We start from the raw sequence: 14,272 nt of genomic DNA on the forward strand, positions 1-14,272 counted from the left end.
TGATCTGGAAATATAAGGATTTTGACTTCCATGTCTTTGTTCATAACCTCTTTCTATTTCCTGCTATTCAGTTAATTTTTCTTAAATGAATATATCAGGTTTTACCCTATGAATTTGTTGATACTCACCTGTTTCTGACCTACAAAAATGACATTTCATACGGTTCTTTTTAATAAAAATGAATGAATGGATGAATTTTAATTTATTTTTCCATGGTGGTAATGTTCTAATTCAGAGTGAAACTAATTAGAAATAGTTCTATTTGTTTAGGTACACATGGTTCAAAAAGATTTTTTCAGGTTACCCAGAAAATCTAGTAATAATTGAAGCCATTGATTCTGTAGGAGAATGCAGGTCAACTGCAAAACTCATCTTAGACATGAACATTGGGTACCTTATGTATTCATAGACTGGTGACCTAAATTATAGGACCTATAAGAATTTTCTTCATTTTCTGATAGGATCATTGATAGAAAATACTTTGCTAGTTATTTGGCTTCAGACTAGCAATTAAGGATGGGTAGAGAATTAGGCGATGATGTCAGTGCTGTTGGAATCTGTGTCCTCTTTTTAAGGCATTGACTCATTAATAGAAATCCTTGTCACTAGGGAACAGGGTCTTTGGGATCTTATAAAATGTAGGAAAACGTGCAGAATTATGAAAAGCAAACCTCTTTCCTACGAGCTGATAGATTGTTATTAGTTGTCTGCAATGAATGAAGGCCATTTTTAGTCATTGTTTATTTCCTGATGTTAGTAATTTGGGAATTTTGTAGCTCATGGACTTTTAGATCTCCAGACACACAGGAATATTAGTGTTTTCATGAAAAATCTCATGATGTGAGTGAGCATCTAGTTGGTGTTTTATTATGAGACACAGGAAGGGTGATGTTTCTGCCAAAGGGTGATGTGACTCACCATAATTTCAGTCTTTGAAGAGCTAGTGTAACAGCTTAGCTCAGTCCTGCTCCATGCATAAGATGATTAACGTTCTAGGTGCCAAGGTGACATGGCTATCAGAGTGGCCCAGATGAATGTTTTCTTACAGGAAGATCCTTAGTTGGGGAGGAAGAAGAGAGATTTGGAGAAGTTTTTATTTATTCTTTTATTCCCTTAAGGAAATATTAATAAGAATGATAATAGGAATAACAGTAATAATAAATCCATGAAGAAATGGGAGTCATTGTTGAGAGAGAGGATATTCTCAGGTGAGAATGAAGCTTCCTTTTCTGATTTTAGTTTTTAGATAAATAGGGGAATATGGGAACCTCCCCATACTCTTCTGTTTCTATTCTCTGATTAATGTACAGCAAGAGAAGCTAATAACTCTCTTGATATTCATAAATATAAGTAGCTCCAAGCAGATTTGTTGTTTTTGCCTTATTAAAAAAGAGACCTCAAGATTCTTCATTAATACTTCAAGAAGTCTTATGTGAGAGTTTGTTGGAAGAAAACACCATTATTTGTTGGAACTTAAACAATTGTAAAAAATCAGCCAGTGAGTGAGATGATTGCCAATGCTTATTAGGCCAGGGTTCTTGAGGCTATCAACAATATTGGTCAGACTAGAAGTAATACTAAAATTATTATTATTACAGACATCATTATAAAACAAACATGCTTTTTTACTACTTATAATCCTCTTATATATATTTGATTTGCAAAATAGTTCTCAGAATGTCATCATAGATACTGACAAAGTTTGACGAAATCTTAATGTGCATGTTTCATCAACGCCAATTTGGATTGCAGGATCAGTGGAGACATTTTGGGTTGACTGAAATCGAGAAGGGTCATATCACTGAATGAAGTTCTGTCCTCTACCCTCCCTCAGGTATGTTTTCCCTCACCACAGCTATATCTGTCTGCTTTGTATGTTCAATGTTATTTGTTAAATCTACCCACAGAGATGTTTGTAATTCATCATTCACCACTGATCTCTTGGACTAACACTTGCTTTCCATCTCCAGGTTGCTGTCACAGCATCGATAACTGCTTTTCAAGTGCAGTTTGCAGCCAACTTCTCAATGTTATTTACCTCGTGAGCCACATTTTCCCAGTCTGATAATAGAAGGCAAGAAAGACCTAATTAAAATCTTTGCTAATGTTAAGAAGAATTCACTTTCTGTTTCCTAATAATATCCATCATACCACATCAGCTATATTTTTCTTATCAGATGAGAAATTAAATTAGCCTGGAAAATTCATCCTGAAAACATTAGAATGCATTCAAAAGTAAATAAGATTAACAATAAAGTGGGCCATCATAAATATTTGAATTATGTTCCAAATGCTACAAAATACATATCGCCTCAAGTGACACCATTCTGGAACATGGCAATCTTTGTGCTTTTGTTGAAAGAGAACTTTATAGTATAAATGACTACTAGACTTGCATTCTCCAAATTCTCAAAGTATATATGCACAGGCAGTGTGCTTTCTGAATAATTTACTGTGCATTTGTCTGGTCTCAAGGAATTTCTTGGTAGTCAGGGTCTTGGCTCTTTTGCACTGGGCCCAGCCCTTGATCTTCACCCTCTGCAACATCTCTCTCTGCAGGTAAGATCCCTTCTCTGGAAAGCAAGGACAACCTAGCTTTTATAGTTCAGGACACCTTTGCCCTGGAGGTAAATAGAGTTAACTCTATTTCTTGTAAGTAAAATGGAGACGATAATAGTACGTACTACAAAGGGTCGTTCTGAGGACTGGATGTGCACTGAGACTAAGCCCACACCTCCCTGATGCCTTTTATCTGCATCACTGAAGGTAAAGAGGACGCCCCAGAAGCCATTGCTCCTACCTCTAACATTCATAGCTTCACCTTCACTGTCTGCCTTGAATCCACTGGGACAAAGTTCATGTTCTTAATCTTAAGTTAATTAGGACGAGAACTTTGGTTCCCAGGGGACACTACCTCCCACGCCCCCACCTATACTTGAATTATTTCCGTCTTTGTACATCCTTTCTCCTGTCCCCTTATGATACCTCTCCCTGACTCCTAGAACTCTTCTCTGTGCTTTATAAAGTTCATGGACTATCATCAGTAAAATCGGCAATAGTTACAGACTTTTCTCTGAATATGCCTTTTACTTTCTTATCCTGGCAACTGGCCCTGCTTGAGGTTGCTGCTTTCATTGCAGACCTAGCAGGAAGTGGCTGTTTGCCTCGTCTACCTCTGCTTCATACTAGGCTTAAGGTGGGACAACGTCTTCCTTGTTCCTCATTGCCATTTCCAGACCATGCTTCTGCCCTCCTCTTAAACTCCTTTAAACTACTCGTACTCATTTCTTTGGCCCACCGACCACTGGGTCTTCGGTCTTTATTTCTCAGCAGTTTCCTCTCACAGCCCTCACTTTGTCCCTTCTGAATTCTTGGCCACTGAAATATTCGTTTAAGTGATTCCTCCAATACCCCTACCTCTCAGCTCCTAAGAGTCTCCTTCTCCATGATCTTAGCTTCCAGTCTGAGCCAACCCCTTCCTTACTAATACCTGAGACCTAGTCTTTATCAATAATTGCAACCCTTCCTTAATTCCCAGTTTGAGGCATCCTGTTCTGACTCAGCGGGAGGTAAATGTAGCTCTGAAAGCAGTGCCTTGTGTTAATTCTGAGGTCATTTTTTTCAGACATTGTTGTGATACTGCTGCTGTGTTCATTTGATTCTCTAGAAACTTCTCTGGAATCCTGCATAGTGTGTGTGTGGGTGTGCGCGTGTGTGCGCACGCTTGCATACAAGAATGGGGGAGGGGAGAGGGAGAGAAAGACCCCTATCCTGTGTAGGTTCATCTATGTGGCCGTGATCATGAGGGCTGGAGCCTATTTTCCTCACCTGGGCTCACTCTTTATTCCAGAGAGACCTTGATGTATACTTAAATAATGAGGTGATATGGAAGTACAGGGCTGATTGCACTTCCTCTTGCCTTTTAGTCCACATTTTTGTGTTTTGGCTTTTCTTTTCTTCTTTTTTTGGCATGGAGTGGGTGAGGGGAAAGAACAGTTTATCCTGTCAATTCCGGATGTTCTGCCATATTGTCTGATACTTAGCCACCTTCTCATATGAATTTAAGTTCTTCAAGAGGCAGGGGGAATAGACACTATATAAACCATAGTTTCCTGGAGTTGGCAACTTTTCAAGCAGAAGGTCTGCTCACTGTTAGCTGTATGACCTTATGTGAGTTGCTAACTTCTCAGAGATAAAAATGTCCTTATCTGTGAATTGGTTATGATAATACTTTCCTAACAAGATTAATATTCGTGTTAAAAAGATACTGTACAACTCTGAAAAACAAACTGAGGGTTCTAGAGGGGAGGAGGGTGGGGGGATGGGTTAGCCTGGTGATGGGCATTAAAGAGGGCACGTTCTGCGTGGAGCACTGGGTGTTATGCGCAAACAATGAATCATGGAACACTACATCAAAAACTAATGATGTAATGTATGGTGATTAACATAATAATAAAAAATAAAAAAATAAAAAAAAAAGATACCGTATAGGTGAAACTGGCGAACACATGAGGCACATGCTAGGTCTTCCATGATTTGTTGGTTTTCTTCCTTCCTGTCATCTTAGCTGACTACAATAGTGCTGCCATTGGGTGTTTCCCTAATAGATTATAAATTCTAACTGAATGGTTTGAGATAACTGGTCTGATTTCACTTGGAATAACAATGTAAAAGGATTGTTTAAAGCCAACTAGTGGATGTTAAAATGCTACTAACCTAATTTCTAATTTAAAATTACATGGACATTTTCCATTTTTAATGTTTGACATATTATTCAGTCTTTTAAAATACCCATTTTTATAAATGTTCTAATGTGTTACACATTAAATACACATGCTTTAGCCCATGTTTTAAAAGTGAAAATAATTATGTGTGGTAACACGTTATCACAGTACAGGTAATGGATGGCAGAGATTTCTGTATGAAATATGAAGTTGGGGAAGATGGAAGAAAACAGGAACTAGGAAGTAGTTTGGTCTAGTGTTTGTCCTTTGGGGTCGTTGTCCTGGCTGTTGCGGCAGATGTCCCTTTTCCTGCTTAATAAACAAAATTGATTTTACTCACATTTGTTCTTGGCTCCTAACTCACAACAGGTGGTCAGTGAGCCTGTAGTCGATGCTGCAACTGCTGGTTGTCAGGAGCTTTGAAAACCTTCTGTTGTGATTAAAGGAATAGTTTATAAAAAAAACTTAGGAAAATTAACAGAGTGTACACAATTTGTGTAAACTTACTTGCAAGTTGACATGGATTTTAGTGACTCACATGATGCTTTTCTTTTATGCTGTGTTGACAGGTTTGGCTGTCGAGAACTCTAGCATTAGTCACATAGTAAGCGTTCAGTAGCTGGAAGTTGAGAATTACTTCAGAAATATCTCTGCTTTGGGGCTTAGGTAGAAGAGGTCTTTTTCTAAGATCTGAAGGCTTTGTCTTCTGGCAGGCAGAGAGATAAGGTTCAGAGGTTAAAGACAGGGAGAGAGAGTGAGGGACTCACTGGTAAGAGCGGAAACTAACTGTCTTCCTGCCCCCTCCTGGTCTAGTTCTTCACGGATAGATGAGGTCCTTGAGCCCAGCCCAGCTTGCCATAGTAGAAAGCCAGATTAAACCCACAAAAAAGTAGGAACATTTGCCTTTGCATATATTCCTTAAGATCTTGATATGGTTTACAGATTAGCAGAGAAATATTTGGGGAATTTTCTCTCTTACAAAAATAAAAACAAGAGGGACGTTATTTTCCACCATTTATGACATAGCCTGATGGAATTTGGGCCCAGTCAGGTAACAGAGCCTGCCTCTGTAGCAGAAGAGCTAGAAAGTAAAGGACCTAGACTGGAGAGGTTCAAAGTCTTCCAACAGAGAAAAAGGATGACTGACTTGGATAACACAGAGACGGGGTTTCTTAGCCTACTGCACTGCAGAACTCCTGAGCTGGTCTTGTTCTCCCTGGGTACTTGTGATGGAAAAGCATTAAACATGGCTGTCTTGCACATGAATTCTACAGACAGGTACCTGGATTAAAATTTCTGCTTTGCCATTTTCAGCCTTTAATAAATGGACAAATTAATTAACCCCTGTGTTAGAGACTTCAGTTTCTTCATCTCTAAAATGGGAATAGTATCTGCTGCATGGAGGATTTAGAATACAAAAATACACTTTGAACTGGGGCTGGCATATGGCAAAGTGCCACATTTGAGGTTCTTTTTTTGAGTGGGGAGGGTAAAATTTACTCTTTATAAAGTAGGCCAACATAGATGTTCTAGGCAAGAAAAACATCATTAGATTGGGGATCCATTTGTGAAAAGGGCTACACAAATATAAATATTACCAGTCATAACACTAGCAAAAAGAAACTATGAATGTTTTCTTGCATTGCTCATTGCAGTGAATTTTACTCTTTAAGAAATTTAAAATTTATATCACTTCTCTTGAGGATAATTTAATTTTCTCCAGTAGCTTTTTCATGCCTAGTCTACTGCCTTATGAACAACACTCTAGTTTATTAATTTGTTTGAGTGTAAGCATTATCCTCTTAGTTTCTGTCCTGTGTCTAGGGCCATGCCAAAAGGCTATATGCTGCATGTTAATTCTTTATCTTCAAATCACACAAAATGTAATTCAGAATAGTAACTTACATGCAAGTCCTTGGTCCAGCCTAGAAAATTTTCATTTACATATTTTAAATTAGTCTGCTTTCAGTTCATTGATTTTGTCTAATTTTATAGTTATAAATATGTGGTGCATGCTGCTTAGCTAAATTTAAAAATTGGGAATAATTACTGTAGAAATAGTACTTTTATATATGCCATTCTGTGAACCACGGGAGAGCTATTATTCAGAAAGAGAGAATTCCCCAGAAAAAATGTAAGTCTTTGAGTTACTGGTTTTTAAAGGAAAAGACCCTAAAATTATTATGAAATCAGATAAGTTAGGAGTATAATTTCAAGCTGTGTTCTGATTTATCTCATGCTGTTTGATATTGCCACATAAGTGATGTGAGCATGGTCAAGCGTAGAAATGCAGATTTATAATTCTAAAAGCTTTTCTTTGTCAGAGGCATTTTGCTTAGCTTGAAATCCCCAAAAGGCTTACCACGATTTTGAGTATTTTCTGAAATAGAAACCTTTGATGAAAATAGAAGATGCAGAGAATAAGCTGAATAATAGCATTATTCAGCAAATTCAAAACCTAGACAATCTCCTGGGCTCTGTGAACCAAAACCAAGTTGGGCAAAATGACCACTGTCTGCCAGCCAATGGAGGAATCAGAGCTGTTTGTGAGGCGAATGAGGGAGAGTGCAACAGGAAAGGTCAAGTTGGGTGGGAGCTAGACGGCAGACAGAATCAGATCAATAAGCAGATCAACCTGTTCTAGTGACAAGGGATGTTTCCAGGCTTTGCCAGGAGTCTGGAAATTTACCTTTGCAAGAAGGAAGCAAATCTGTGATGGGTTCACCTCGGTGCAAATGGTGCAAATTGTGGGGAGGCCTGGGAGGGAGGCTTCCATGTTTTCTGCTTTGTGTGCCGCCTTGGATGGGCTACACCTATCTACTCAGGTGAACCTTCCTGAAACAAGTGAGCAGTGGAAATCACACAAATAGAACACCTAAGCAACTATTGGACCAGTGATTTATCAGAGGGTTAGAGAAAAAAAGCAATAGACTAATTTTAATAAATCTCTTTTATGGTTAGTGTTTAAGTTTAAAAAGGATGATGTGAATGTCTCTTCTGGTGATTGTATTATTAGTTGAATATTTTTTTTACGTCTTGTAATGTAAATTATTGTGATCCTCCTTGATTGTATTCTTGCATGCACTGAAATATATATGATGTAAAAAATGAGGTAGGGTTTTTTTATTTGCCATGTTACCAGTTAATTTAGAGTCTTGGCTAAATTACTTATTTATCTTGGGTTCCTCTGAAGTCCACGTAGTAGGTGCTCAGTATTTTTTATTAGAGTTTTTCTTCAGATAAAAACTCTAGCTTGCATTGTTAATTAAGATGGAGCAACAAATTTTTTAAAAATTAGAGCTATAAAATGAAATTTGAATTGGGTTACAATTTTTCTCATAAAAACATTTTTCATTATTAGATTCCTTTAAAATGCAATACTTATTATGGTCTACTAAAGTGTGATACAAAGCAAGTTAAAACTTTTTTTTTTTTACAATAGCAATAACAAAGCAACAGCAATAAAAACTTCTGGTTAAATTTTATCTGCTCTACTTGAATATGGATGATAAATTTTATGTAGAAACTCTTTCCTATAAGTAAAAACAGTCTACAGTAATGTCTTTTGGATCTATGTCATACTGAGAGAAAGCTGTCAAATATTAGTTTATCAGTTTGTAGAAATGGGAATGGTTTCTCTCATGGGACATTAATTCCATCTAGCTGCAAAGAACATACAGTCACAGAGGTTATGGTCTAATGAAGGAATAGGCACCTTGAACACAGTCACAGAATCATTTTAGAAGAAGTTACATATGGTGAGATCCATATCTCTTTTTAGACGACTACTCATCTAACTCTCCATGACTGTTCACCTTCTATCAGTAGAATATAGTCAGGTTCCTTAGGCCATGGGTTTGGGCAGGTTGTATTTCCGGTAGGATATACCGAGTCTATGCAAAAAACTAAGGAAAATGAGCACTGAGGTCATGGAGCTATTCACTGACTTTCTTAGTGTAGCCAAGGATGATTATACCAGATGATGGTGTAGTGAGAGGGGGAGGGAGGGGTCTGCGTGATACAGAGAATGTCTCCACATCAGGGGCAGGCAAGAGGAATAGGAACAGAGTCTCTTCGAGCTGTCCAGGTAAGACAGCTGCTCCTGATATAGGAAATCTTTTAATTACATCAGAGATAAAACAACAAATCTACACTTCTGACTTTCCACAATCGTAACAGATGTCTATTTAACTCTTCTGTAAACCTTCCAATAAGATAACTGAGGTTAGTCACCCTTTGGCAATAAATATGATAACACACAGTAAAAAAAAAAAAAAAATAGGTGAATGTTGGTGGGAAATTTTGGGGAGAGACCTGTGGTTTTCCCTACTCTGATTTTTTATCTTTTCCTTATTTTTCTCCTGTTGGGGAGCAGGTCAAGTTCAGACTGTAAGGAGTGGAGGTAGGATTAAAGCTCTCTATCTTAGGTGAATTGAGGAAGTACAGAGGTACAAAATTCTGTCACCCTTTCTTGGTGCTGTTTTCTGGTGAATCTGAAAGCTTTGTTGCTGCTTTAAGACATTGGGAGGAAATTCCAGATACATGTCAGCATCTTTTCAGTTACAAAATCGTGGTTTCTAATTCATGGTCCATAAGTCTGGGTTTGTAAATTTTATACTGAGTGGGCGGTACTCGAATGAAATGGAAACTTCCTTGTTTGTCCTGTGATTTTATTTAATTTCCCAATAAAATGATTAGACCTATGAAACATACCATATCCTATTGATCAGAACTCAAAAGCTAATTGATTTCATATAAGCAAAATATTTAGAGGTATGAAATATTTTCTATGCCTTTTATAGTAAAAATGAAGTCAAATGCTTTGAATCACTAAGAGAGGTTCACATCTTGTTCATCCATACCGGGTCACTGCCCCCCTGCCCCGACCGGTGCATTCTTCCCTCTCTTACTAGCTAGTCCTGCCAGGTGTCCATTCCTTATTATTTCATCAGTTTCACTGCTGGGAAACAGGCCCCAAATACCATGTATGAAGCATTGATTTCTGTCTGTCTTAACTTTGTTCTCATCATCAATGCTCATTAATTCCCTCCCCCACCCCTTCTGTCTCTGTCTCTCTGTTTCTCTTTCTCTCCCCACTTTACTGAAACACCCACCCACAAAATTACTTGGAAAGAGGATGCTTTAATACAGAGGAGTTCAAGGATTAGGTGTATTGACAGTATAATCCCGGGTTGATGGAGTGAAGAGTGTGTTTCAGATCTGAGATGGGTGGTGTTTGCTTTCCTCGTTCGGTGGTTGGAACCCTGGGAACGGAGCTGTATGCTGGTGTATACCACTGAATCCCTAGCACCATTCCTGCTGCATGGTAGACACTTAGTACCGAGTTGTAGTAGGTGATGAGTTGATTAGCCAACTACTTGTCTTGCTTCACAAAGGGAATTAATGTTACACTACAGCTGTTGAACAGATTTAGCCAGCAGCAGAAAACATATGTGGTTTGAACCCTAGAAATGTTTTCATCCAGAAAACAGTTAAATCTGATCACACTATTTTATGTATCCAGCTCAGTGAGAATTACTTGCACAGGCTTAAGTGAGGATTGAATGAGTTAATACATCTAAAGCACTTTACATGTACATAGGACATGTACTAGTACCTAGTAACACTCAGGAAGTACTAGCTATTCTTGCTATTATTTTTATTAAGAGAGAGAAAATGAGTAAGAATGATGGTTGCCTGATAAGAATGTTTCTCAGTTCTTCCTAGAGCAAATATTCCTTACCTCCCAATGTTGTAGAAAAAAAGCTTTAAGTACAATTAGATACATTGCCATCAGGATGGCTGTTTTAAAATAGAAGACTGATCATGGTATAGGCCTTCTTAAAACCCTGCAAAGACCTGCCATTGCCTTCAAAATGAAATTTGAAGTCTTTAGCATGACATGTAAGTTTCCTTGTGATTTGATCTTTTAATTTAACCTAATTTCATCGACTTTTCCTTAACCACACCCCTTTGCCACAGTTTGGGCTGTGTCCCAGTTATGTGCTCCTACAATATTCTGACATTAATTGTATCCCAGTACTTATTACACTGAATTGTGTAGGTCTCCTTCCTTGTTTGTGTCCACAATTAGACCTTTTTTGGGTTGCCATTGTCTAGCACAGGAATCTGCTTTTTCTTTCTTTCTTTTTTTTTTTTTTAAAGATTTTATTTATTTGACAGAGAGAGAGACAGCAAGAGAGGGAACACAAGCAGGGGGAGTGGGAGAGGGAGAAGCAGGCTTCCCGCAGAGCAGGGAGCCCAATGTGGGGCTCGATCCCAGGACCCTGAGATCATGACCTGAGTGGAAGGCAGACGCTTAACGACTGAGCCACCCAGGCGCCCGGAATCTGCTTTTTCTAACTGAGTAGATGCTGTAGGCTTTGTGGGCTGAACTGTCTCTGTTCTGACTACTCAGTTCTGTCATCGTAACACAAAAGCAACCATAGACAGTATGCAAAGGAACGAATGTGACTGTGTCCCCACAAAACTCTATGATTTGAATTTGAATTTCTAAAATTTGAATTTCACATAATTTTCGTGTATCATGAAATAGTATTCTTTTCATTTCTTCATCCATTTAAAAATATAAAAATTATTTTTGGTTTGTGGGTCTCACAATAACAGGCAGCAAGAAAAATTTGACCTGTGTGATATTTGCTGATCCCTGGTCTAGCCCAATGCCTGGCATAGCAATGGTGCTTAGCCAGTACAGTTGAGTAAATGAATGAGTAAAGGGGTATGTTTTCATTGAAGTCATTTTCAAAGTAAACACAGGGAGTAAATTTACATGACCAATGGTTGCCTGTATTATAGAGCTAAACTCCTTGGCGTGGCATAGAAGAAACTTTGCAGTCTGGTTTGTAGGTAGCTAATCACTGTCTTCTTGGTTACCTGACTGCCCCTCATGCCCTCCTCACAGTACCATCTATGCTGCAGCTCATTAACACTACTAACTGACATTCTCTGGAACCCCATGCCCATTCTTACCTCTAGGCCATGTGTCTTGCATCTTTCTTTATAGGGAATGTGCTTTGCTGCTGTTTGTTTTTTTTTTAATTTTCTGCTAATAGAGCTATGATTTGTCCTTTAAGATTGAGCTCTTCTCCAGATAGAAAAGAAAGGATGGGGACTTTGGTGAGGGCACAGTCCCTCTGTATTTCTACAGGGCTTTAATATATCACTAGTGTATCACTTTTCATGTTGTAGTTTAATTCTTATCTTTGTGTGCGCTGCTTTTCCCCAATATGTTCTGAAGTCCTATGCCTTGTGCTAGCATAGAACTTGGCATTGGTGGTCATTTATTAACAACTTCATAAAATGAAACCTTTTCACATAAGTGTAAATTCCCAGTATCCTACTGAGACTGGCATCAGTTTAACTGACAATGATAAGACTAACTTTCAATGATTATTGTGAGGTAACCTCAGTGTTTAAAATTGAAATGAATACAGTTAAAGTTGAATAAAATTGTAGGTATTATCAAGAAATTTAAAAAAATTAATTTGGAAACGTAACTGAAAGCCTTATTTATGGTATACAACATCAGTTTTGTAACTTAATTTCAAGTTTAGTTGAATTGAAATCTCTAGATGTACTTAAAAAATCCTGTCTTTAATCCTTTGCTTGGTTTTGTGAATAAAGGGTGCTATCATTTAACCACATATGTGCTATCATTTAACCACATATGTGTATTGCTCTTGTTTTCTGGAAAGATAAAGGACAGTGATGGTACTGGAGATCTCATGGTGAAATGTAATTGATTTTGGTTAATGATTATGTTATTTCAGCAAGTTAATAGGTTTCAAGACTTGATTTTGGTGGAATTTAGCTGGAAGAGATGGGAGACATTTTGTAACATATGTTAATTACCGTGTCAGATAGTCTGTTATTATAAATTCTCTCAAACATTTTATACATGCTCAATCCTAATTTACTATGGGAATACTCAGTACCATTTATATCTATCTATCTATCTATCTATCTATCTATCTATCTATCTATCTATCTATCTGTCTGTCTGTCTATCTATCTATCTATCTCCTTAGTTCCCTGGGGAAATTTCCTTCATTCTCCCAAACTATAAGATTTCCAATTGAGATCAGTATTCCGGGTTTATTTCACCACAAATATCTTGGGAAATCTCTCTAGGAACTGAGGGCACATCATCATTGGCAATGAATAACAAGCTTTTCCATTGTTGAGCATTTATTTTCAATCATTCTAATAATTATAACAGTGAATTCAAAGACAGTTTAGGTTGTCATAAACAGAATGTCTAAATTCTGGCTGCTGATCTTTTTTTAAATGAATGGCATACCAATGATTGGTAATCAGCATGTGTTCAATTGGTACATGTGTTTATAAAATATATTCCATATTAATGTGAAAAACAAGAGCAACCATGCTCAGGTGAACTTACCTGGTATTTAACTTGTAGAAAGACGTTACAGGGGAGAAAATGTGATCTTGCAGTTGTGGGACAAAACAGTGATGGAGAATGTTAACAGAATACACTCCAGAATAGGGACGTTTCACACCAAGCACCCATCATTAGGCCTTTGGTTATCTGCCTTAATTTTAAGCTAGAATTTATTTTCTTACAAATTCTCTGGAATGCACACACCTTAGTGATGGGAATTGTGTCCTATATCTTTGTGTATTTAGCAGTGCCTAGTACAGTGTCTTGTATATAACAAGAGCACATACATTTCCTGAATTAAATTATAGATAGTTCAGACATTACGCATAACAAAGGAGTGATCTCTAAAATGCTCTCCTAGAATAACTTTACTAATGTGTGCTATTTCTATAAACATAAAATAATTAAATGATGGTGTTAGCATTCATTCACTGAGAACCTAGTATCTTATTTTTTTACACAATAACTCACTTAACTTTCAAAACAATGGTACGAGGTTGGTATTAATGCCTGTCCCCCTCACCCCCGCCCCCCAGGAAGCGGAGGCTCAGGGAAATTAACTTGAATTTTTGTGTAAAATAATAATAATATTTACCTTATAGGATTTGTGAGGATTAACTGGGTTGGATTGTAGACCAAACGTCCTGGTGCATGGTAAGCCCTAAGTAATTTAGCTAGTATTATTAAGGTCACATAGCTAAAAAGTTGTAGAGTTGGGATTACATCACTGATGTGTTGTTTCATTTCAGAGCCCATACCCTTTTCATCACTGTGTTCCAACTTCATGGGCAAAATGTTCGGTGCAGTCATTATCCTTCCCATTACGAGCTCCAGAAGGGCAAAGGATGAGCCTTTTTCTTTTGTATCATTTACTGGTACCCTGTACCCACAGTAATGTTGACGGCTTGACTGGCTTGGCAGTGATACTGTTTCTGGTTTTGCTTTCCATATGAATGATTGGTAGGTTGTTTGATTCTGGGTAGGACTCAGAGGAATGTTGGTATAGTGTGCCTCACACTTTATATTTTTAGAAGTTTTTCACCCCAGTAATAGACTACCTGCATCTTGATTTTAAATTTTGTTTCCCCCGTGCCTGTGTAAAGAAGGGGCTGAGAGTAGTCAGTGC

The 14,272-nt window shown here is 37.7% G+C and overlaps 1 protein-coding gene across 9 annotated transcripts in view; it reads left to right on the forward strand.

The window, feature by feature from the left end:
- TAFA2 (TAFA chemokine like family member 2) overlaps nt 1–14,272 on the forward strand; it is a 461,688-nt gene that overhangs the window by 157,274 nt on the left and 290,142 nt on the right. For 6 of the 9 annotated variants that reach the window (XR_003519624.2, XM_027591679.2, XM_035729059.1 and 3 more), the window contains one exon: nt 1,753–1,834. The exons of 2 other annotated variants lie outside the window; for them this stretch is intronic. Coding sequence is in view for 6 of the 7 variants with exons in the window: in XM_027591679.2 (XP_027447480.1) it covers nt 1,806–1,834 (29 nt within the window). In the remaining variant the exon portion in view is untranslated. Of the gene's footprint in view, nt 1–1,082; nt 1,209–1,752; nt 1,835–14,272 lie in introns of those variants that run through there. One more of the 9 variants, XM_027591677.1, reaches the window with a different exon arrangement.

This window comes from Zalophus californianus, chromosome 9 (genome assembly GCF_009762305.2).
Source record: "Zalophus californianus isolate mZalCal1 chromosome 9, mZalCal1.pri.v2, whole genome shotgun sequence".
Taxonomy (NCBI): domain Eukaryota; kingdom Metazoa; phylum Chordata; class Mammalia; order Carnivora; family Otariidae; genus Zalophus; species Zalophus californianus.